This window comes from Phoca vitulina, unplaced genomic scaffold, assembly GCF_004348235.1.
Source record: "Phoca vitulina isolate PV1807 unplaced genomic scaffold, GSC_HSeal_1.0 scaffold11, whole genome shotgun sequence".
Classification (NCBI taxonomy): Eukaryota; Metazoa; Chordata; class Mammalia; order Carnivora; family Phocidae; genus Phoca; species Phoca vitulina.
Genome location: NW_022589714.1, coordinates 18957193 through 18982739, shown reverse-complemented (window position 1 = coordinate 18982739; position 25547 = coordinate 18957193). Strand labels below are relative to the sequence as shown.

At 35.8% G+C, this 25547-nt stretch overlaps 1 protein-coding gene across 8 annotated transcripts in view; it reads left to right on the top strand.

Annotated features, from left to right (window-relative positions):
- COL19A1 (collagen type XIX alpha 1 chain) overlaps positions 1 to 25547 on the top strand; it is a 324092-nt gene that overhangs the window by 5506 nt on the left and 293039 nt on the right. For 7 of the 8 annotated variants that reach the window (XM_032409538.1, XM_032409537.1, XM_032409544.1 and 4 more), the window contains 3 exons: positions 8296 to 8422; positions 16192 to 16266; positions 17050 to 17149. In XM_032409538.1, coding sequence (XP_032265429.1) covers positions 8296 to 8422; positions 16192 to 16266; positions 17050 to 17149 — 302 coding nt within the window. Of the gene's footprint in view, positions 1 to 5968; positions 6027 to 8295; positions 8423 to 16191; positions 16267 to 17049; positions 17150 to 25547 lie in introns of those variants that run through there. The other variant, XM_032409545.1, reaches the window with a different exon arrangement.

Below are 25547 nucleotides of genomic sequence, written 5' to 3'. Positions count from 1 at the left end.
CCTTGCCGAAGCTGCAACAGACTTCTGCAAACTATCTTCAATTTCATTGCTGTAGTCAATGATAAAATTATGAAATAATGCTAGATCTAATCCTGAGCTCTTGGGAATTTTTGTCCTATTATTGGCTTGGAATTTAGCTCTATAGGCATGGCTTTCAGCTGGTTTTCTCCAATAGTTTATAGACTCTGCTGTAGCTTCACTAAAGATAGATTCTAAAGATTGGTAAAAGAACAGATGTGTACCACCTGTTGTTTTTGCTTATTTACAAGATGTGTGACTTCATAATACTATGGCCAGATTTTCTTGGAGTTACATACAGGCATATTGGAGGGTAGTCAAGAGGTTCGATTTAAGAATTGATCCCCTACCCAGTCACACAGCAATTCTATTTATAATGAATACTCTGAAAACATGTGTTCTTTCAGTCACTTGACAAATCAAATTTACTTTTCTGAAAGTTGAAATGTGGTGTTGCTCATTTAATAATCCACATAAAGCAAATTAGGACTCTTTCTCTATTTTCTCCCTTTGCCTCTTTCATTTTCTTTCCCATGTTATTTTCTATTTCTGTCTTAACTCTAATGTTCTGACCCTTTACCTAATACCAAATTTCAAAGACGCAGAGTGAGCATTATAAAATGTTAGATGGCATAACAGTAAAACGATTCATGTTCCGTTGGCAGATTTGGTTTGGTTTGTTTTGGTTTACTCAAAAACTTGTGCTAAGACGTACCTGACCATCTTATTTAGCAAGCCTGCTGTCTCATCATTCTACTCACTCTGCTTTCCTTTACTTCCTATTGTCTATCTCGCAAAGATAAAGTATGTGCTTGTTTGTTTTTGGTTTCCCTGACCAGAGTGACACCAAGGACTTCCTCTGTTTGGTTCCCTGCTATATCCCCAATGACTGTTGTCTCCCCCCCATGGCTCATAGTAGGAGTCTCATTGTATGGATGGAATGAAAGATTAAGGTTTTTCCACAGTTCTTTTCTGTCCTTTTTGTGCTCGCTGTACATGAATTTAGATTAATAAGGAATTTTTAAAAATCCATGTCCTAATTAAAATATTTTGATAGTTGCCTCATAGGTTTTCAAGCACTGAATAAGGGTAAGTTAAGGGATAGTGACTTTCCTTTTTAATTACCTTGCCCCAACCAATATCTAAAACTATTCCAGTTGGCCAAGGATGGTGAGAATAATGGGTTAGAAGTAGAGGTTATAGATAGACCTTCAGGCAGCCTTTATCTCTTTGTTGTCATGGCAATGAGAAATCAGTTATAGACAGGACTCTCTGGTTGATTTTAGAGTTCATAGGCCCCAGCACTGTTGTCTGCTCAAGACTGCCGGTACTGGGCACGTTCACAGTTATGACTTTGGTCCTTTGTAGTGCTGGGAAGGAACTGCCTGGGTCTGGCTAGCATCTTGATAGAGAGTAGCTGAAAATTTAGAAGAAGTATATAGGGATATGATAGGTCTATCCCACATCCTGATGGTGTAACAGCACTGGCTTCTTAGGCAAGAAGAACTGGACTTAGATCTCAGGCTCTGGGATCTTCTCTATGATCTTTGAGTTTTCATATCTGTAGAATGGGGACCTGATACTTGTCTTCTGTACTACCCTTAGGCCCAGGCAACAAGGTCCCTGCTCTGGGCCTTACATTTTGGAAGGCCTTTATATGGCCTCGCTCTGGATGTGCTCCTGCTCTCAGGGTTAGGAATCCACAGAGTTAAGGGTACCTGTCCACCCAAAGCCCAAGCTGCTTGATGAGGCTCTGGGAAGATCCTGAAGTTCCCTGACCAAGTGACTCTTAGTCCTCTTACGGGACCTGGCAGACTTCTTCCTTGGGTTCATCTTCCTAAGGGCAGACCAAGTTACTGGTAGGAACACTTGTAGGCCCCAGTGGGTATCAAGGAGTGACTGCTTGCCACTATTGTGGACAGAGCTTAGATTTGCTGGTATGTTCCCATACATGTGGGTGAGGCTCCTCATGGTGCAGACCAAGGCGAGAATGGGAAAAAATGAGAGAAGAGCTTTGGTCCAGCCCAGAGACTGGTTCATCCTTTGCAGCCTGCTATGTTCAGTTCTAAATTTGACTTGGGCTTTCAGGTCTTTGTGAAGGTATACTTGCCAAGATAAAAGGATAAAGCACATTTCTTCTTAGTTTTATTAGCTTTATTATATTTAAACATACAGTATATGGATCTCTTGCCCTATACCCTGCTCCTGTTAGGGGCAGACATGCTTGCCTCTCAATAAATACCACATATAAAAGAAATTCTGCTTCAGAAAATGAGAACATGTGTAACCAGTATTCCCCATGTCCTTCTTAAAATGTATCATGAGCCATATTTGTACAAAAAAATGATTTGAGGCCGTCAGTAACCTCAGCATCCATATATATTATTCTGAGGTTCTTCATTGGTCAATTCACTGGGAAAGCATTGAAGGTCTGTGTTAACATTTAAATCTTACCCGGGAAGAGCAACACATTAAATTGTGACAATGTTGGCTTGAATGAATTTATTTATTTATTTTAAGATCTTGTTTATTTATTTGACAGAGAGAGACACAGCGAGAGAGGGAACACAAGCAGGGGGAGTGGGAGAGGGAGAAGCAGGCTTCCCATGGAGCGGGGAGCCCACTGCAGGCTCGAACCCAGGACCCTGGGATCATGATCTGAGCTGAAGACAGACATTTAACAACTGAGCCACCCAGGCACCTCTGTTGGCTTGAATTTATCAAACTATTTTGGTAGTCATCTAGCTGGGATCTGAGGGGACAAAATAGAAAATTGGCAAGTTTTGATGATGAAGGAGGTTGTGGACAAAGCCCAGAATTGAGAATTCCTGGAGAGCATTGGAGGTGGGTCCAGAACAGAAAGAAGCAGCCTGAAATCAGTGGGTTCTGGGGACAGTGAGAAGGATCTGGAGGATAGGTCCAGAAGGACCCCAATGGAAGTTTTTCCCAACCCTTCAACTGCCTGAAGCAGAGGTTAAAGATCTGGAAAAGGTATTTTTTAAAAACATATACAAGGATTTATTTTGAAATCTTTACCAAGTTTACCTTTACCTTTACCAAACCTTTACCAAATGTTCATAGTGGAAAAAAAATGTTCAGAGTGGAGTACATCTATACTTAATCAGGATCAAAACAACAGAAACCTCAACTAGTAAACATGTTTTAAAATGTGCAAAGAGATGTACACCTGAAACTAATATAACACTGTATGTTAACTATACTGGAATTAAAATAAAAAACTTAAAAAGAAAAATAATAAAATGTATCAAAAGAAAGAATGTTCATGATGGTCCTTGAAATATTGTAAGATCTTGAAATGCCTTAAGAATTATAAAAGTCTAAATTATCATCACTGCAGATTCAAAGATAAATATATTTTACTGTATCTCAAGATTTGGAAATTGGCAATCTCTTACTTTTTTTAATTCAAAGAATATTTATTGAGCCCCTGCTTTTCCAGATACTATGCTAGGTGCCCAGGATAAGGTGATGAACAAGACAGACATAGTCTCTGCCTTCAAGGAACATAAGGTTGACTGGAGGCAATAAACATATGTACTGTGTTTATTAACGTATGTCCAGACAAAATAGTCTGAGCTGGAGAATAATGGGGTGAGGATACTTCTTTGTCAGGTAAGGGCTCTTCCACACAGTAACATTTACATTGAGAGATGTAGGATGAACAGGACCCAGCATTATCCAGGTTGAGGTAATAGCATGCACAAAAGCCCTGAGTTTGGAAAGAGCAAGGGAGTTTGAGGACTAGGTCATCAGTGAAGAGAACAGTACCAAATGAGGCTGGAGAGGGGGTAGGGGCTAGCTTAGTCAGGGCTTCTAGGCCATAGAAAGGCTTTTGGATTACATATGAAGTACAATGGGAAACCATGAAAGGGTAAAAGCAGGGGAGTGCCATGATTCACCTTTTATTTTAAGAAAAGCTCTCTAGGGCACCTGGGTGGGTCACTCGGTTAAGTGTCTGCTTTCGGCTCAGATCATGATCCCAGGGTCCTGGGATAGAGCCCCACATCAGGCTCCCTGCTCAGTGGGGAGTCTGCTTCGCCCTCTGCCCCTCCTCCCCCAACTCATCCACTCGTGCGGGCACGCGCTCTGTCTCTCTCAAAAAAAAAAAAAATTCTTTTTTTTTTAAAGAAAAGCTCTCTAGTGCCCAGTTAGGAAGCTGTTGAGGAGTCTAAACCAGGGTAACCTGAACTAGGATTACAGCAGAGGAATGGAGGGCAGGTAACACTGATATGACTTGCTGACTGGATGTGGGAGATGGTGATGAGGAAGACAGGAACATCAGTGTGATGCTTGAGTTCCTGGTTTGAGCATTTTGGTGGGTGCTAACTGAGACTGGGAAGAGCATGAGAGGAGTACATTGTGGTTGGGAATCAGGCATTTAATTTGGACATAATAAGTTACAGGTGTCTGTGCAACATCTAAGAGGGAATATAGAATAGACAGCTGGCTACACAATCTAATGTTTGGAGAAGATTGGACTGGGCATACAAATTTTAGAATTATCTGACAGATACGTTTAAAGCGAAGAGAATGGTGAGATCACCTAAGGAGTCCTTATAAAGAGTTGGGCAAGGAGGGCTCACAGATCCCAGGATTAAGAAATCAGGTAGAAACAAGATTTGAGAAGGGATTTAGAAGGAAATCCCAGAGAGTGTGAGGGCGGGGAAGCCAATGAGAGTGAGGATTTCAAGAAGGAGGGAGTGGTCAGCTATTGGAAATACCACCAAAAGTTGAATTAGATGGGGAGAGAAAAGGATTCTTCTTTCAAGTTCTTGCTGAACTTGGTGAGAGACATTTCAATGGAGGGTGGAATGGCAATTCATCAGTAACTAGGACATTTGGTCAACTATCCATAATATCTTCTTCAAACATTTTGCATAAATGAGATTGAAGCTAAGTGCTATCAATCTCTAAGTGGCTCAAGGAAACAGTTGGGAGACCTCAAGATTGAGTTAATATGCTTATGGTTGTATAGCTCTCTGGTTCTTTGTTGCTATAACAGGGACCAAAGCTTCAACGAACATAAATTTCTAGGATGCTTCGGCATTTCCTCATTGTCCAAATATCAATGTCAACCTCAGGCTTAGGAGATAAATATAACTACATTTTTATTTATTATTATTTGTGAATATGTAGAGCAAACAATTATAATAGCAGGTAATTTTTATGAATACTTAATATGTTCAAGGATCTTTACTATGCTTTTCCCAGGTGTTAAATAATTTATTGCTAGTGTTATTATCAGTTTTCAGGTAAATAAATGAAGGCTTAGTGAAATTACATAACTTGTTCATAAGTGACAAAGTCTGGACATGAAACCATGATTTCCACCACTACACTACACTGCTAAGTTATCAACTCTAAATAAGAGTTGCTTCGGAAACATGTCTCTTCATGTCTTCTGCCCATTTTTTTAACTCCATTTTTTTGTTTTCTTGGTGTTGAGCTGTGTGAGTTCTTTATATATTTTGGATATTAACCCTTTATCAGATCTATCATTTCAAATATCCTCTCCCGTTCTGTAGGTTGCCTTTTTGTTTTGTTGATGGTTTCCTTTACTGTGCAAAAATTTTGTTGACAGTTTTGCATCTGTGTTCAAGAGAGATTTGCCTGTGATTTTCTTTTCTTGTAATATCATTGTCAAAAAAAAAAAATCATTGTCGAGTATGGTGTAATAATTTTGCTGACTTAATGATTTACTCTCTTTGCCTATTCTCTGAAAATTTTTTTAAGTGAAAGTTCAGTGATAATTACTGCTTAAATATTTGGTAAAATTTTCTGATTTAATCCATCTGTACCTTAAGATTATTTGCATGGTAATTTTTTATTGAATGTTTAATGATTATAATAGTGTAAAACTTACTCTTTTTTTCTTGTTTATGTTTTAGTAATTGAAATCCCTTTAAGTAATAAAAATTTCTAGAAGATAAGAAATCGCTACTTAAAACTGCAAACAAAGGATCTCTTCAATAATTAGATTAATATTTGTGAGTTCATTTATTTGAAATAAAATTAATTGCTTTAATAGTTACTAGCTCATTGGAAATAATAGGATAAGTTTGCAAAGTCATATGAGGATTAGGACTATATCTAGATGAAAGAGTTCAAAAGAAATAAGGCATAAAACCAGATGTTTGATATTTAGAATCGCACATACGATTTTAGTATTGCAGTTGCTGCTTTTAGCTATTCATCCAGAAATATCTAAAATCTTGAATTAATTTTAAAATGCTGATCTTAGGATATTTTGCACATGCAGAATACCAAAGAGGATGGCCTTGGTTTTTTTCTAGAGTGTGTACTGACAACATTTAGACATTGGTATGATAGACTCTTTTATATTTGACTCTTGAGTAAACTTTGATAGCAAATAAATGATTCAATATTATTTGCATATTTAGAAGTCTTAGAATAGCTATTCTAATAATACTGCAATTGTTAAATACACTGAAGGAGCCATTATATTTTTACTTGTAATTTATTTCCATGTTTAGTTATTTCACTATAAAAATTAATTTAAGTAATATTTAAGTTTTCCATTAGAGGGATTCTATTTACTAAATCTTTTATTGTAATACCTATAAAGTAGTAGTCTATATTTAGAAAGACAAATGATTATGGAGGGTAACACATTGTTAAATCTGATGCCAGTGGTAGGCTCAGGTGAGGTAGGCATAAGGTATATCCATTTTTCTCTTTGAACAGAAGGAAAGATTGCTTTTCATGTGTCTAGTAATCCCTCCAGTAGCAGTGATTGTTCCAGTAACAACATAGTTAAGTTTATAGAAAATGTAATATCAGTTGAGACAAAATATGTAACACTAATATTCAGAAGAGAAAATAGAATTGTGAATAATAAGATTATATTTTAAAAATATAAATCATTGTATATGACACCAAAAGAACAGGTTAGAAGAAAAATAGGTAAATTGGATGACATACAAATAAAAAAACTGCAGCAAAGGACACAATCAAGAGAGTGAAGGGGTAACCCACAACACGGAAGAAAATATTTGCAAATCATGTCTGAAAAGGGGCAAATATCCAGAATATATAAAGAACTCCTAAAATTCAACAACAGAAAACCAGATTTAAAAACGGGGAAAGGATTTCAATAGATATTTCTCCAAAGAAGATATGCAAATGGATAATAAACATATGAAAAGATGTTCAACATCACTAATCCTTAGGGAAATGAAAATAAAAAACACAATGAGATACCATCTTGCACCCATTAGGATGGTTGCTATTAAAAATACTACTACTACTAATAATGTTGATGAGGATGTGGAGAATTTGGAATTGTTGTGCATTGTTGGTGGGAATATAAAATGGTGCAGCTGCTATGGCAAACAGTATGTTCATTACTCAGAAAATTCAAAATAGAATTTTCATATGATCCACTAACTCCATTTCTGGGTATGTACCCTAAAGAATTAAAAGCAGGGACTTGAACAGGTATTTGTTCATTTGTGTTTATAGCAGCATTATTCACAATAGTCAAAAGCAACCCAAGTGTCCATCAACAGATGAATGGACAAACAAAACAGAGTATATACATACAGTGCAATATTATTCAGCTTTAAAAAGGAAGGAAATTCTGACACATGCTACCACATGGATGAACCTTAGGGACATTATGCTAAGTGAAATAAAGTCACTAAAGGTTAAATACTGTATGATTCCACTCATATGAGGTACCTAGAGTAGTCAAATTCATAGAGACAGAAAGTAAAGTGGTGGTTTCCAGGGGTTGGGGGAGGGAGAAATGGGAAGTTAGTGTTTAATAGTTATAGAATCTCAGTTTTGCAAGATGTGAAGTTATGGATGGTAGTTGATCACACAACAATATGAAGGTACTTAATGCCACTGAAAAAGATCGTAGATTTTATGTTAGGTGTGTTTTACCAGCATTTAGAAATATATATATATATATATATATACACACACAAAAATCATTTTAAGTGGTATAGCTTTAAAACACATGTTAGGAAGAGAAAATTTAAGGCATAAGAGGCTTTGTGGACACTGATAATTAGGAACTAATCAGAAAATATTTTTGGAGCTTTTTCATACACATTAAGGTATATATTGTGTTATTATGTATCATTACATATATAATCGTATATCCAATTATATAATTATATATATTGTAAAAATCTATTGTGTTCTCTTTGGTGATGAGGGTTTTCTAGAGATCATGATGAGAGGAACCGTATACAGGAAGCTCAGTTCCAATATTTTGTTTTGTTGCAGATCTGTGGCCACTTGTTCACATGGTTTCGAGGCACAATGAGGCATGCTGGCTCTTGGAAACTATGGCTCTGGGTGGCAATGCTTCTGCTTCCGGCTTCCATTTCCGTGACGGTCAGGGACAAGTCAGGTATCCAGACCGCCTCTTTTGTCCAGTCACTAAATGTTATTTATAGCCTTTCGGTTATTTTTAAAATCATTAAAATAAGTTGTTGGGGTTGAGGAGGCCATAGATTAAATCTACTAGTACAAAATAAATAATTCATTGTTTTTCCCCATTGACCTTTCATGTTGCACATTGAGAATTTCTAAAATTACCTCATTTTCCCCATATATATATATCAGTCTAAATAGACTTTCTTTTCTCTCATTGATGTTTATAAATATAAATTTGTGTGGATAATTCTCTGTGTGTATTTTTCTCCTTTTCCCCTCTGTTATAAGTTATTCAAATTAGAAGTACATAAGTCTATTGCTAATTAGGTTTAACCAGGAACATACCTAATCTTAATTAGGGAAAAGCAAAAAACAGAATAGGAGATATAAAAAGAAACGTAGTTTAATTATATGTAAGTTCTATAGTATCTCAGATGAAATGAACAAAAGATTAACAGTTGTTAGAGCACTTTTTGCACTAAATAGATAATATTTATTTGCAATTGTTAAATTATCAACTTCACAAATGTTTCCAAATGGCTTGAAGGCAGTTTGAAACATTTACTCTCACCTCTGATTTTTAAAAATGATTATGTGGCTAATTTGGAAAACTTTTCTTGAACTTTGAGTTGTAAATTACTGATCTAGATGTACTTCTAAGTCAAACTAGACACACTGGAGAAGACATTTGCTAAGCAAAGAGAAACTTCAACTCTCCTATGCAAAGGATCACATAAGATATGTTCTGATGATGGTCACATATGATGATGTATTCTGAAACTCTGAGTCTTATTGTGCTTATTCTTTTGAATATATCTTTAATAAGTTTTGCTAAGCAGGTATAAACACAGCTTGGTAGAGACTTTTGAGTTTGAAGCACACATAGAATCAAAACAGTCTCTTATAAAGATATAACAAGTCTTAGTCTCTCAGCGTTATGTCTTTATGACTTTTATATTAATTTGGCAGGAGGTGCATTTCCTAATAATCCACGTGAAAGTTTGAATATTCTACCACTGTATCAATGATATCCTGAGGCTGTCATATTTTTTGGGGGGAAACACTTTCTTTCTTCAGTGAGAAATAAATCAGAATTGACTCATGACAAAAGAAAGTCCATAGGGCAAGGAGAGTTCATTCTGATAATGTCGAGCTCTTAATTTCTTTATGTTTCCTCCTTTTAAGAACACTGGTAGGTAATGGGATTTGCAACTTACACAGAGAGGATAGGACTTCTTTGGTTAGAAAGGAAAATGAATCTTTGGTTGAGCAGGACACAGTTTCTAGGGACGTGCTAGTGTATAATAAATGTTCTTAATAATGTTTGAAGGATCTACAATAAATGTAATTCCAATTTTAGTTTGAACAGAAATCATCTGGGGTATTGATTCCTAAATCCCACTCTGAGATTGTCATTATGCAGGATAGGCTGGGGTGGGATTCAGCAATTTACATTTTTAACAAGCTCCCCAGGTGAATCTAATGCAATGTGTCTGACGAAGACATTGGGAGAAACACTCACTTTTGGAATAATTAATTGACATTTTTTTTCTTCTTTTTTTCCTTTTCCTTCTTGGTTATCTTGCATCTTCTGCTACCAGATTCCCTTTGTTTTATCTTATTTTATTTTATTTTATTTTATTTTTGCCTCTAGTAACTCTTTTGAAAAAAATTGTGGTAGGAACACTTAACATTAGATCTACCCTCTTAAGAAATATCTAAGTGTGTAATTCAGTATTGTTGACTATAGGCACAATGTTGCACAGCAGATCTCTAGAACTTAATCATCTTGTGTGACTAAAACTTCCCCATTTTGGGATTCCCCAGGATGTTTTGCTTTTGCAGCTTTGGTATTTCAATTCTTTAATCAGGTTATATTGTATGTAGGACTCCTGAAATGCATATATTCTGGTCCAATTAACTGTACCAAATTGATCTTTCTAAAAGATTTTTCTAAGAAGTATGAATTCAAAATTAATCTGAACTCTAACAAGATTCACATAATATGAAGCACTGAGGGAAATTAATACAGACAAAAATGAAGAGTTGATTTTTATCAGGCCGTTTGAGAGAAAGTGTTCCTGAAGCAACACGTACTGAACGTGCCATGGAAATTGCTTAACTTCAGGTATCGTTCGCATTAATTGAAAATGTCAGCACAGCACTGCCACAGGGATTATTGAAGAATATGACATGCTGGGCATGGCCTGACAGGGAGCTCTTCTTGTGTCTTGTGTCTCTGATTCACAGTGCAAGGTTCCCTTTTTAGTTTCCTCATGTGCAGACCTGCGTGTGTGGTCACTAACCATTTACCGGAGGGAAGTGATTACATCTAAAAATAAGATATAACAAATCTGAGGGAGAGGCTAGGGTTTCAACTCTGGAGTCTGTGAAGTTGTCAGCAGTCTACTGTTAAACCTAAATATACGAAGGATAAATTGAGCCTTCTAATTGCTTTATTTTAACTCTATGGTATGCTTAATGATACTTGGGATATTGTTCCAGTTGGGACAGAATTCAAGAATGATACGGAAAGATTCAATACAACTTGAATTTTAAAATCTTGAAGCTATTAAGAATTCAGTTATTTCTTAGTCTTATCAGTTTTACTATTATGTTGAGATTATGAGTTAAGGCATATTTATATATTTTCATATTGCAGATAATCAATTTGAATGTGGCAGTTCAGCTCAGTTGTCAAAAGAGGGTGGGGAAGAGAACCATATTAAAAATATACATTATGCAGATCTTAAAACTTGTTTTAATCCGTTTCTTAAAACTTTCTGTTATGATAGAAGTTTATATGTTGAAAAATTAAAGGTTCCTCTTTTTGTTCTACTTTACTAAATCTGGTCTAGGGCCAAAGTACTGAGTTACCATCAAAAATAATAAAAACAGCAAACCAGAGTAAGGAAAAGCAGCAAATCCTCCCCCCACCCAGGGGCTCCTGGGTAGCTCAGTAGGTTAAACTCTGACTCATTGATTTTGGCTCAGGTCATGATCTCAGGTTATGAGATGAAGCCCCTCATCAGGCTCTGTGCTGGGTGTAGAGCCTGCTTGAAGTTCTCTCTCTCCCTCTCCCTCTGGTCCGCTCCCCCTCCCCCATCTAAAAAACAAAAAACCAGACTTGATAAAAGGAGAGATAATAGAATGCCATTTCTTTTTCTTATGGTAAAACATCAGGTTAAGTGTCTAGATGGAATTGATTATAAACTTAGCCCCTAGACCATGTGCATATACCTTTTAAAACTAGTTTTCTGTAAATTACAAGGAAAAACTGTTACTCTGAAATTTGGCTTTAATTAATTGACTATGTACACACTGCACTCTTAAACTCAGAGTAGGAAGTATGCTATCATATAGGGAATTTTATTTTGTGTTTTTAAGAATTCCTCATGTTCAATATGGTACCATATAACTGACAAATATACTTTGTAACTCCTAAATTTTTGAAGTGGAGGAAAGTTCCACAATTATTAAATAAAAATTATAGCTCCTAACCAGGTATTCTTTGGAGGAACAGCTTTGTATTAAAACAATGACAACAATAAACCCACAAGAAGCTGTGAGGATTTTGTGACCTTTTGTGACTTTTTTGTTAAAATAGCTGTGTTCTCATTTCTTTTTTTTTTTTCTTGGTCACTTTTCCATATTATTTTTATTATATTTTGGCATGATGACCTTTACCTATATTTGTTAACCAATGTTTTTCTCCTCGCCCAGGATACTCTATAATCCTTTATCAGAGGTGTTATCCAAGTACGAAATATATAGGAGGCCTGCAGGGAACCAGGAACAATAACATAAAAAGGCCTGCTTCCCCCTCAGCCCAACAGAGAGTCTGTTTTAGCCTTTTTTAAAAAAAAATGTGAAACACCTAAAGTTTCTTCTTTGCTCTGTTTACGAAAACAGACCAGTACTGCATCTGTGGGAAATTGCTACTCTTCACCTTCCCGATTCTAATCTTGAAGCAAATGCCATATTATGGGTTTTGTCACTAACAGTAAGGAAAACAATTTTCCTTAATGGATGTTAGAAAAGAAGAGTGATGGGGGTGCCTGGGTGGCTCAGTTGGTTAAGCGTCTGACTCTTGGTCTCATCTCAGGTCTTGATCCACAGTCATGGGTTCGAGCCCCGAGTTGGGGTCCACACCCATAATCTACCCAAATTGGACCTAGCTGCCCTCCTTTCAGTAACCTTCCAATCTGGTGAGCTGCCCAGGTCCTTCAAAACAGGTCAAGAGGAAAGTGGGTCTGACAATCACCAACAACATCTTAGCAGGAATTTGTCAGAAACCTTTGCATTTGCTTTTCAAAAGGTCTGTCGATTAAGGGTCCCCAAGTAGTACATCTTTTGTGGTGAAACTTTAGTAATTACTTTTGAAATATTCCGGAGAACCTTGGGAGTTTCACTGCAGCAGTGATTCTCCTCTGTCTACCTAATAGGATATTTGGATCTTATCAGTAGTTCTTCAAGGTACATGCACATTTACTCAAAAACTACTTTATTTTATATTAAAATCTATGTGTCAATATTTATAGAAGTTAACACATCCAACTTGTGATAGCCACATCTACTGCCTTGCCATTTGTATGTGATGGATCCCTAAGATTCATGTATTCAGATTTTTATTGTACCTTGAATCTTACCCCCAAATAATTAACATTTAGTTTTCCTTTGTTTTGTTCAGATTTTCACAATAAAGCACACGTTCTAAACATGTGAAGCTATATTTGATTTTCATAAACTAAAGACTTAAGTGGGGAATTACTTTCATGAACATTGCTGGAAATGTTGAATTCTGTTCATTTCAAAGTGACAGGGTTATTACTTTGACGTCATCATATATTCATTAAGTCTTTGGAAGAATTTAAAAATAAGACATATACTGTTTCCAGCTTGGTGGTAGGCCAGCATACCTTCTCCTCATGATGAAAGCATCTTCGTAGGAACTCCCTTTCCACTGTCTTGAGATTTGTTTTGTCAGACATCTGTTGGGCTTTCCCTACATACGTCGTGGAGAATTTAATCTTGTTTATTACCGTCATATAGTCATTCAAAGTCATTATAAAAATTTGATCAGAATTTCAGTTGTTTTGTTTTGCAAGAATGATTTTTAGCTTGTTTTTTACAGATATGCTGTTTTCTTCATGTTGAGGTACACACTAAGGGTCAATAAATCTTAGATGCTCAGTGTAATGTATTTTTACATATACATTTATACATCTGTGTAACTACCACTCAGATCAAATTATAGAACATTTCCAGAACCCCAGAAGGCTTTCCTGTATCTGCTTTCAGTTGACGTCCCACCAAGGTAATCCGTACCTTGACGTAAATTAGTTGTACAGTCTTTTGAATTTCATATAAATGAGATTATGCAGTCTGTATTCTTTTGGGAATGGTATTCTTTCTATTTAATAGTGTATCTGTGATATTGAGGTTGTTGCATGTGTCAAAAGTTTATTCTTTTTTATTGTACGATTTTTCATTGTATATACCACAATTTATTCATTTATTCTTTTGTCAGTGAACATTTGGATTGTTTCCAGTTTTATACTATTATCAATAATGCTACAATGAATATTCTCTTCTAAAAGGGTTATTTACACTCATTTTTTTTGTGCTCATTTTTCTTGGGCTGTTGAATTTCCAAGCCATAGAGTTCATGTATATTTAGCTTTAGTAAACACTGTCAGTTTTCTAAAGTGGTTGCACTGATTCCCACTCCTACAAGCAATGTGGGAGAGTTCTCTTGCTCCACATTCTCATCAAAACTTGGTGCTGTCAGTTTTTTAAGTTTTAGTCATTTAGCAGTATCTCATTGTGGTTTGACTTTGCATTTCCTTGATTACTAATGATGTTGAATACCTTTTCACATGTGGGTTGGCAATTTGGATCTTCACTTTTGTGAAGTGCTTAAATATTTTGTTCATTTTCAAAATAGAACTTTCAATATTTTTCTTTCTAATTTGTGAGAGTTCTTTGTATATTCTGGATATGATACATGATCAGATATATGTATTACAATAGTCTATGGCTCTTTTTCATTCTTTTAATATTGTCCTTTGATTTATAAGTATTTTAATTTTAATGAAGTCCGGTTTATCAGTTTTTTGTAATTGGTGCTTTCTGTGTCCCTTTAAGAAATCTTTGCTTCCTCAAGTTCATGAAGATCTTATGTTTTTCTGTAGTCCTTTATTGTTTTATCTTTCACAGTTAGGTTTGGTATCATCTCTAATTTATTTCTTTGCATGGTGTGAGGTAAGAGTCAAGGCTCAGTGTTTTCCTGTGTGGAGATCCAGTTCACCCACAAATATTTACTGGAAAGACCATCCTTTTCCCACTGAATTACAGTGGCTCCTTTGTGGTAAATAAGAGGACCACATATGCACAGGTCTGATTTTGGACTTTCTACTCTGTTCCATTGACCTCTTTATATGTGCGCTAATCCCACATTATAAAAATGTCTGGTATCTGATAATGTAGTGAAGCCTGTCTTCGTTTTTGCCTTTACTATTCCAGTTTTTTAGAGTTCCATATAAATTTGAGAATCAGCTTGTCAGTTTCCCATACCCTGTTGGGATTTTAATTGGAATTGTACTGAATCTAGGGATAAAATGAGAATTGATGTCTTAACAATATTGAGTTTTCCAGTGTAAATACTTGGTTTATCCCTTCAGCTATTTAGGACTTTAATCTCCCTCGGCAGTGTTCTCTAATTTTCAATACAGTGATCTTGATGAGATGCTTGGTTTTTATAAAAATGACTATGATTTTGGGTAAAAATTTGGTAATGTTCACAAAGTATCCAATTTTACTATCATTTCAGACCTGCAGTCCTGTTAAGATCTCTGAGATAGGAATTTCCAAAGTAGTTAAGTAATCTCTAAAATTATTCAGTACTACAATTTCACATATGTAATTACAACTTTTAAATATGATTAAGTGGCAGTGCTATTAGAATCTGATTAATTTTTCTAGTTACGTATATTTAGATGATGCCCTGTCACCACCCCTGAAGTTCATGATACATTTGTTCTGGAGGCAAGGAAGCTTGAGATCAGGGTTTCAGCATAGCCAGGTTCTGTTGAGGGCTCTCCTCCTGGATTCCTTATATGGTAGGGAGTGGAGGAGCTCCTGTTTCTCCATCCCCCTGTAAGGACACCAGTCCCATCAGGAAGGCTCCACTTGTATGTCCTCATCCAAACCTAACTACCTCCCAAAGGCCCCACCTACAAATACCATCGCATTGGGGATCAAAGCTCCAACATATGAACTTTGGGGGGACACATTCAGTCCACAGCAGTCCTCTTCTGATCTAAAGTTTAATATCATCTGGCAAGAAAACCTTAATCAAATCTGTGTTCAAATATAGTATTAGTTCATTTGTTTTAATATTAGAACATATTTTGAATATAAAAATTTAATGATGTTAAAGCTAGATAATTTTCTAATTTCAAAAATGTATAGCAACAATTAGAAAGAGTAATATTGTAATAGTAATAATAATAATAATTATAGCTAACACAAGTGTTGACTCTGTACCAGGCATATGTAATCCTCACAAACATACTCTGAGGTGGGTAATATTCTTATCCTTGATCTATACAAATTTAGTAAAATGGTTTATTATTTTCATTTTATCTTAAGTTTCTAATTGTATTGTCTGATTCAAACTTATTTGAAAAAATAGATTAAAAATGCAGTGCACATCTTCAATTTTCAATTTTTTTTAAATAGAAAGACAGTGTCCTTTACTGAGAACAGAGGGACATCAGTTTACCCAGGACAACAGAGATAAGCTTGAAGTTTCAGGTAAGCATTATAATCCTTTGCAAAGAAGTGTTTGTATGAAATTCTCACCATATGTGTATTATATCGTAAGTGATTTTTTGACATTGTAATTTAAGATGATAACATCAATATGAGAAATTAAAAAGAAAGAAGATAAATGATGTGGAAAAAAGTGTTAAGAGCAGAGTACTATATTAACTAAGAACAGCTCAGCCTCTTGGAGGAAAAAAAAGTTATTTAAAATTATAGAAGTGTTGTATCCATTGTAGAAATTTTGAAAAAAGAAAAGGAAATTTATGAGAAAGTACTCACTTACCCAAAGATAGCCAGGAGTCCCATTTTGGTGTACCATTCCTCTTTCTTTCTCTGTCTTCCTTTCTCCTCCCTCTCTTCCTCTCTCACACACATACATGTAATCATTAATACATATATTGAATTTGAAATCAAAGCATTGCCTCACATCAATATATATTCTTCTAAGGCATGATTTTTTTTAAAACAAGACTGCTTAAATTTCAATTCAATTGCTGTCATATTTTTTACTTAACTGTTTTTCTGTCTTTAAACATCAGAAATGCTACAATGAGCTGCTCTGATTATTTTCTTAGGATAATTGCTAGGTCAAAGAAAATTAATATTTGAGTCTTTTGAAACATATTTCATCCTCCTGTATACATACTAAAGGGAGAAAATTGAAATCAAGTAAGGACAACAAAAAAAGTCCTATTTAAAGATATCAGTATCTTTGTGGGTTTCCTAAATTTAACAAAACTACTGGATTAAATCATTTGTCACATTTTATAGGTTTTGACCTAGGAGAGAGCTTTTCTCTGAGACGTGCATTTTGTGAAGGTGATAAAACCTGTTTCAAGTTGGGAAGTGCATTTCTTATTAGGGATACCATGTAAGTAAAATCATTTTTCTTTACATTTTAATAATACTATACAAACTATTTTCTAAGGAAATTCCAAATAATTTGTTTAAAAAATAAAAATTTTCTCAATAGTATTGTACTTACTTGAATGCTGTGGTAAGTGAGTTGTTTTTATATTTGTTGTTTTTAATAATCTTTGCAATCTGATCTCATTCTATGGTATAAATGCCATTCACCAATACAGATACAGGTGTAATCTTTGCAGAATAGTAATTAAATCCATTTTTTAAAATTTTATTTTATTATTTATGTTAATCACCATACATTACATCATCGGTTTTTGATGTAGTGTTCCATGATTCATTGTTTGTGCATAACACCCAGTGCTCCATGCAGTACGTGCCCTCTTTAATACCCATCACCAGGCTAACCCATCCCCCCACCCCTCCCCTCTAGAACCCTCAGTTTGTTTCTCAGAGTCCATAGTCTCTCATGGTTCATCTCCCCCTCTGATTTCCCCCCCTTCATTCTTCCCCTCCTGCTATCCTCCTCTTCTTTTTTTAACATATAATGTATTGTTTTCTTCAGAGGTACAGATCTGTGATTCAACAGTCTTGCACACTTCACAGCGCTCACCATAGCACATACCCTCCCCAATGTCTATCACCCAGCCACCCCATCCCTCCCACCCCCCCCCCCACTCCAGCAACCCTCAGTTTGTTTCCTGAGATTAAGAATTCCTCACTAGAGGGGCGCCTGGGTGGCTCAGTCGTTAAGCGTCTGCCTTCGGCTCAGGTCATGATCCCAGGGTCCTGGGATCGAGCCCCGCATCGGGCTCTCTGCTCCGCAGGAAGCCTGCTTCTCCCTCTCCCACTCCCCCTGCTTGTGTTCCTTCTCTCGCTGTGTCTCTCTCTGTCAAATAAATAAATAAAATCTTAAAAAAAAAAAAAAAGAATTCCTCACTAGAAGGTATTATGCTAAGTGAAATAAATCAATCAGAGAAAGACATGTGTCATATGATCTCACTGATATGAAGAATTAAATCCATTTTGAATAAGTATTATTTATGTTTAAAATAGATATAACCAAAGTAAGATTTTCAAATGTGAACTTTAAAACATAAGACACAATGTAGAGTTAGAGACAAAAGACTGGTATTTATTGTAATCATTTCTACATTTATTATGCTTCATGATAAATTAAAACAAAAGAACATAGCCCTTAGGTATTCCTCTTCTATATTGTGTAGAACACATAGTAACATAAGATGATAATGTGACTATAAGATGGTCTTGATACACATTGCATTTCAAAATTGAGTTACCTGAGTTTTCCTTTGTTATCTTTACTATTCATTTTCTACTGATAAGCCTGAGATTAAAAAAAAAAAAAAAAGGATCATGTGCCATTAAATACTGGCATTGGTCAGCCACTAATCAGGACAATAATACTTCCCCCTACGGTCTACATGTGATTGGAGGATGGTTACAGAGTAATTCAGAAAGCTTGAGTCATCCAAAAGGCAGATAGAACATATATGGTCATGATATTTGGTCTTTGAGTCCAAGATGAACATTCCAGTTTATGAATACACTGCAGTGAAAAAGCATTAAAACTCTGGTTTAATACCCAACACAGATGTTTTTGTGTGAAAACATATATGGATGCTTTCACTTCTTGATGAGGAGCCTAATATTTAGGTTACCAGACAGGGTTGTTGAGAATCTTCGCATTTGAATTCTCAAAGGGAAATAGCATTAGTCATCTTGTTGCCTATCCTCAGATGCTCTGTGTAAACTAGCTCCCTCACTCACTTTTTCCCTGAGAAAACTTTCTTTTAAACCTTCTATTTTGTGATACTTTAGATGCATTTAGTTTAATGATGTGGTTCCTTAAAAGTAAACTGCCCATTAATTGGTAAGAAATAAGAGTGTTAAGGAAGAGAGTCATCTGCTCTTGGGGCTAGGATGGGTGATCATCAGGTGGGGCATTTCGGCAGATAGGGCTGTACAGGTCTGTGCTGCTGTGGGCAGCTTTTAGGCGGCTTCATACGTAGGCATTAAACCCTCAGCGTACAACAGGTCTGTGTTTGGCTATTCATATCCGGTAAAGAAAAGTCAATATGTATCTCTTATATAGAGAGATTTAGATGTTTTTTAACTAGTAGTAGATAACTTTAATTAAAGAATTTAAGAACGGCAACAAATTCTGTTCCAAAAATTAAGGTGCATTTTCTTTCCTGCCTTCTTCCTGACAATTTAAACTCCTGTAATTCTGTCCATGTGGCTAAAGGATTGGAGGGAAAACTTTAAAATTCACTGGAACTGAATATAAGAAGATTTAGCTAATTTTAAGTAGTTACCCTGGAAATCTTGCTGTCACATTTAGGCAATGCTATTCCCCTTTGAATATGTGTGATAATAGATATCAGCCACAACCTGACACTTAGTTTCCGACCTTTAGCTCTAAATCATTGCATGATCCCTGGGCTATCAATGTAAGTAAATTCCCTGGCTCTGCAGAGCAGAACCCTGGTACCTCTACTGCAGGAAACTGGAGGGTATCTGGTTAAGCTGACTAGCCAGTGTCAAGTAGCTTGGCTCATCTCCATTTACATTTCACTCATTGAGCCAAGTATGGTAGGATGCTTCTCTTGCATGATGCCATTTTGATTTTTCAATGAGACTGGAGTAAAGTTGCAGCTATTTATGTGTTTGTAAATAGGCTGCCTTGCAGAATCAGTATGGGAAAAGGCACATGCTATTTTGTATGAAAAATGAGGATTCTTGCTGTGCCTGAGATGATTTTTATAGTTCTGTCATCTTCCAGGTGAGATTCATGAGGGGAGAGATTTAAAGAGCATGTTAGATACTATTGGGTACCCTCAGTGCCTTGAGCCTGGCTTAATATGGGAATCCCAAGGGCGACTCTTGAAAGGGCCCTTCAGATAAGCATTATTACACACTTAAAGGTGACACTGGCTCAAGGAACATCTGAGGGGCTTTATATGTTTTGTTTTATTTTAAATTTGTGTCCATTTCTTCATTTCCTTGGAATAGCAAATGAAAGTATTTATTAAAAGATTCTGGGTGGTATGCTACCTAGTTTTTTGGAACTATCTTTTAGAGGAGATTTCCTTGGCTTCTTGTATCTCCAAGTTTCCCTGTCTGTGCAAAAGAAATAATTCATTATTTCTATATATATTGAGAGCTGTATCCCAGATAATCATAACTCTGATTATCTTTAAATTGTGTTTTGGCAATTATCAGGGCAAAGTGGTGAGGTTTTGCACACAAAACATGCACATACTATGGAGCTCCTTATTTTCTTGGTATAGTATAGTTCTTATCTTTCTTTAGTTGCTTCTATAGAAACATGTTTTAAATAAAAATGTCTCAAATAACAAAATAAAAATGTCTTAGTAGTTGAATATTTTAGAAAAGCTGATAAATGTTGAATTCCTGTATACTGTTGATTCTGAAGGGGCAACACTCCCTTTTTTGACTTGCCAATGGGGAAATCATTTGATTTCAAATGTAGCAGGGAAGTTAATTTCCTTGATTTATTATTGAATTCAAGGATAGTAAAGAGCCTTATTTCTTAGGTTCTGTGACTGATAGCTAGTGGCTCGAGAAGGATTCGGAGGCCATATTAGGTTCAGCAGATTAGAATGCTGTGACCCATTAGCAAAAAGAGGGAAGACAGGAGAGCTTATACGTGTTTCCAGTCTGTAGTCTCTCTGACTTAGGATGATTCCTGTGAGCTGGTGTCTTTTGCAACTGAAACAGTTCCTAAGAGTGAGGGGAAATGAGGCTATGTGTGAAAAGATAATCAAAGATAATCAACACAGATTAACTTTAATAAGATTTTATGAGCTTGGATAGTATAGCTAGACACAGTGGCGTAATTGACAGATATGGTCCCCTTAGCTTGTGTTGTAAATAAATAAATCTCCAGTGAAGAGGAATCTTCTCTCTCTCTCTCTTTCATTAAATTAGTTGTTGCTTTCTGGAAGCAAGGGCTATTTAGTTTCACAGCTTTACATGGGAAAAAAAGAGCTGGTAGGAGCTATTTTCATTTGCATTTTGTTTTTTAAAAAACATCATAACCCTCCACAAGTAGAAAATGCCAAATTATATATTTGTAAGATGGGTAGTGTTTTTTAGGAGTTGTTCAAGTTCTCTGAACCTTAACAGTTCCCTTGGAAATAATCTTAAATGTGGGGAAAGCTGCTTTGTATATTGTAGCATGATCTATACCTTGTCTGTACTAGTGTTGAAAGACTCACTCCATGCTCAGGTCTTTTCTACATGGACCTTTACATTACGTCCAGATTTTTATCATTATAAATAATGCCACAACATCTAGGAAAGTTGTTTTTCTCAGTGTTTAGAATTATTTACATAAGATTGATTTTTCACAGTGGAATTACTAGTTCATTTTTAGACATCTTGATATATACTTCTAATTATGTTTCATCATTGTTTTATCCTTCTATTCTGTATAATACCCAATATCTTCAGTAGCATTAGACATTATCATTTAAAGATTTTGTCATTAAGTTTTGTTTTTTCAACTAAAGGCTTGTAGCAATTACAAATAAAAGCTGTAGCTTACTATATAAGTATTAGAGGTTCCTGAAATATTTCTGTTCTGCTAAAGGGTGAATAAGAGGTAACATTCAATAGTCACTGTAGTGAATGCAGGGTAGTATAGAGCTCCCCCATTTTTAAAAAAGATTTTATTTATTTGTCAGAGAGAGAGAGGCAGACAGAGGGAGAAGCAGGCTCCCCACTGAGCAAGGAGCCAGATGTGGGACTCGATCCCAGGACACTGGGATCATGACCTGAGCCGAAGGCAGACGCTTAACCGACTAGTCACCCAGGCATCCCTAGAGCTCCCCCTTTTTATTCAGTAAGCATTTAGTGAGCTCACTATGGACTGGGCACTTTACTAGGCTCTGGGATTACAATGGTGAAAGAATGCGGGTCTAGTCTTGCCTTCTGGAACCTGCTGGAGAGACACATGATGCAAGGAAAAACTGCACTTCTCTCTTGACTTGACCAAGAAGAAACTGAGATGTGTTGCCTTCTGTCATCAAGCATCGGCCATGGGACTCAGTGCCACCACCCCTTCTCTTAGAAAGGCTAAACTTTCTTTAGCATCCCACACAAGGCTGATTTTCAGTCTTTCCCTCATAAGGGCTGTTTTTCCAACCCATCTTTCATTTTTATTGTTCTTTGGGACCTCTCCAAGTTCTCAAAACCAGTTAGATTCCGTGGCTCAAAATGATGTTTAGAACTACTGAAACTTCTAATTTCAGGAGGATTACTTCACAATTCCATTGAACTATAGAGAATGACTATTTATGCATCCCTTGGGTTTTCATATGGGCCATCCTATCATTTTGTAGAGAAGAAGTTTCCCATGTAAGGAAAAGTGACTTAATTAAAAAGTTGTCCAGCTGTTTATATGAGATTGAATGACTCTTACACATAATACTTATGTTATCACTGTATTTCCTTAATTATAGTTTGCCACACCAAAAATGTGAGGTGAATCATTAAGTCATACATTCTTTTTTTAAATATATTTTTAAGGATTTTATTTATTTATTTATTTGTCAGAGAGAGAGAAAGAGAAAGAGAGAGCACAAGCAGGGGGAGCAGCAGGCAGAGGGAGAAGCATGCTCCCTACTGAGCAAGGAGCCCTATGTGGGACTCGATCCCAGGACACTGGGATCATGACCTGAGTTAAGGCAGACACTTAACTAACTGAGCCACTCAGGCGTCCCTAAGTCATACATTCTTTTTTTTTATTATTATGTTATGTTAATCACCATACATTACATCAGTAGTTTTTGATGTAGTGTTCCATGATTCATTGTTTGTGTATAACACCCAGTGCTCCATGCAGAATGTGCCCTCCTTAATACCCATCACCAGGTTAACCCATCCCCCCCCCCCCCTCCCCTCTAGAACCCTCAGTTTGTTTTTCAGAGTCCATAGTCTCCCCCTCCGATTCCCCCCCTTATTCTTCCCCTCCTGCTATCTTCTTCTTCTTTTTTTTTTTTAACATATAATGTATTATTTGTTTCAGAGCTGTACCTCTGAAATAAGTCATACATTCTTAAGATGAAAAGAAAAGCCTGATAGGTTCACAATGACTGAATTCTTTAATTCATACAATATAACCAAATTACATATATTAGATAGAACGGAATTTTAAGAGAATGATTATGCAGATTTTAAGACTGCATGGAAATATTTACATCCCCAACCCAAGAACCAATCACAAGAATCTGTTATTTTTTTCTGAAACATTTAGGGATGCTGATATATTCTGGTAACAAATTGCTTTGTATAGAAATGGCTACTAAAATGTAATATAATATGAAATATTATTAGTTTAGTATTTCCATTTACCAGTTTTGGAAACATTTAATATTATCATCAAATTTAAAGAAGTTGTGATTTTTATCCTTCAGATTTCATATAATTCAATAGTGTTTAGGGAATGGTAAAGAGTATCAGTAATTGATCATATGTGTAGAGATTCTACAATATTCATACCTATTTTATTTTATTTTTGTTTTGTTTTATTTCATTTGTTTTATTTCAGAAAGAACATTTAACATGCGATCTACCCTCTGAACACATTTTTAAGTGTACAATATATTTTTGTTATTGACTATAGGTGCCATGTTATACAGGATGTCTTTAGGGCTTATTTCCCATTTTATTATGGCTAATTGTATGAAATTATCTTATCTTAAAATGTCCTTATGCCAGTTACCTTGAGAGTAGTGAGGTGCCAGTTAAATATACTACTTAGGAGTCATAATAATGCAAATGTCATCATAAAGTAATAAAATTAAGGTGTTCTGTTTTGGTAATTACTTGGGCCAATTTGACAGGCATTGATTAATCTACTGTTAGATTATATATTTGATTTTTCTTCCCTCTTCACTCATCTTTTTATCCAATAAATCAAATCTTGTAAGCGATAGCAGAGCTTTTGCTTGGGTGGGAGTTGTAAGTATATATCTGTGGAGTGTGCACTGCGGGTTTTCAGAGTATAGAAAAGAAAGAAGGCACCTACTTCCAGTCATCATTAATCTTATTTGACCCATAAAATGCTGTGAGGATTAATTAGTTATTAACCTTAGGTGGTTGCAAATGTATTGCTTTTATAATGGCTATAAACTTAAATTTAAGCATGATATTAAATTTATAAATTAGCCAGAGAATTGACTATAGTATTGCATGATGTTTTGTTATACTAGTGCTTAAGAATAACTTTTTAAGAACTTGACAGGTTTTTTGTAGATTTTTCAGACTCTGTGTTTCATAAAATAGCACTGGATAGTCTAATCTCCATTCTCAGACACAGAATCAGATAGTGAAATTCAATTTTAATTTCAATGATAAACTTTGAAATGTATGTCAATCAAGGAAGAATAATTGTGTCAGCTAATAAACTATTAATTTATTATCATTTCAATTCCTTCAACTTAACCATGAAGGGTAATCAGAAAATATGCAGGGTAGCCAAAAGTTGCTTATGTTATTTTATGTGACTCACATAAACTTGGTATACCTTGTCTATTGCCTCATTTTAATTAACACTTACATTTCCTAAAATACATGTGTTCCAGATTAGGTGAAATTTTTATAATTTTAAGCTAAAAGTAATATATTTGAATAATTAATAATTCCTCTCACCATGGCTATATCCATGTAATTTAGAAGCAGTCACAAGTTCAGTGAAAATTTCAATTAATATGGACACGCGTGGTAGCGCTGGGCAGAATTATCTGTTTGGTTGAAAACGAGATTGAATTGGCCAGATGTTTTGCAGCAAAGGTATTTCTCATATGTGAACCATCTCCCATCTCAGCTTCTTCTTTCTACTTCAGAATTTCCCTGCCTCAGCTGTCCTCTCTAGAGGCAACCCTTCTGTTTTAACCCCTTCACTTGTGCTCTTAATCTTCTCCCTGCCAGCCTCCTCTAATACCTTGATCCACCCATGATCCCCTTCGCTCTTCTGTTTTCAGTGTCCCTCTCCACAGTATCCTGGCCTCTTAGTCTACAAATATATACTTAATCCCTTTCTGTTCTAGAAACATTTTCCTTTGACAATCCTTTTTACTCCCAAACTTCCCAAAGGAATGTTACTGACTACTTTTACTTCCTCACACATCCCTTAACCCCCTTATATCTCACCAGGGCTTCTTGAACACTGTGGAAATTTCTTTCAAAGTTGCTGGTGACCACTGTCCTGTCTCGAATACCCCTGACCTAAGTATTTCTCTACACTGCCTTTCTGTATCCATTTCTCTCTGTCATATTTCTGCCCGTCATTTTTGCTGATTTGAATCTTATATATCCTAGAAAGTTTAGTACACACCCTACCTTCTAAACACAGT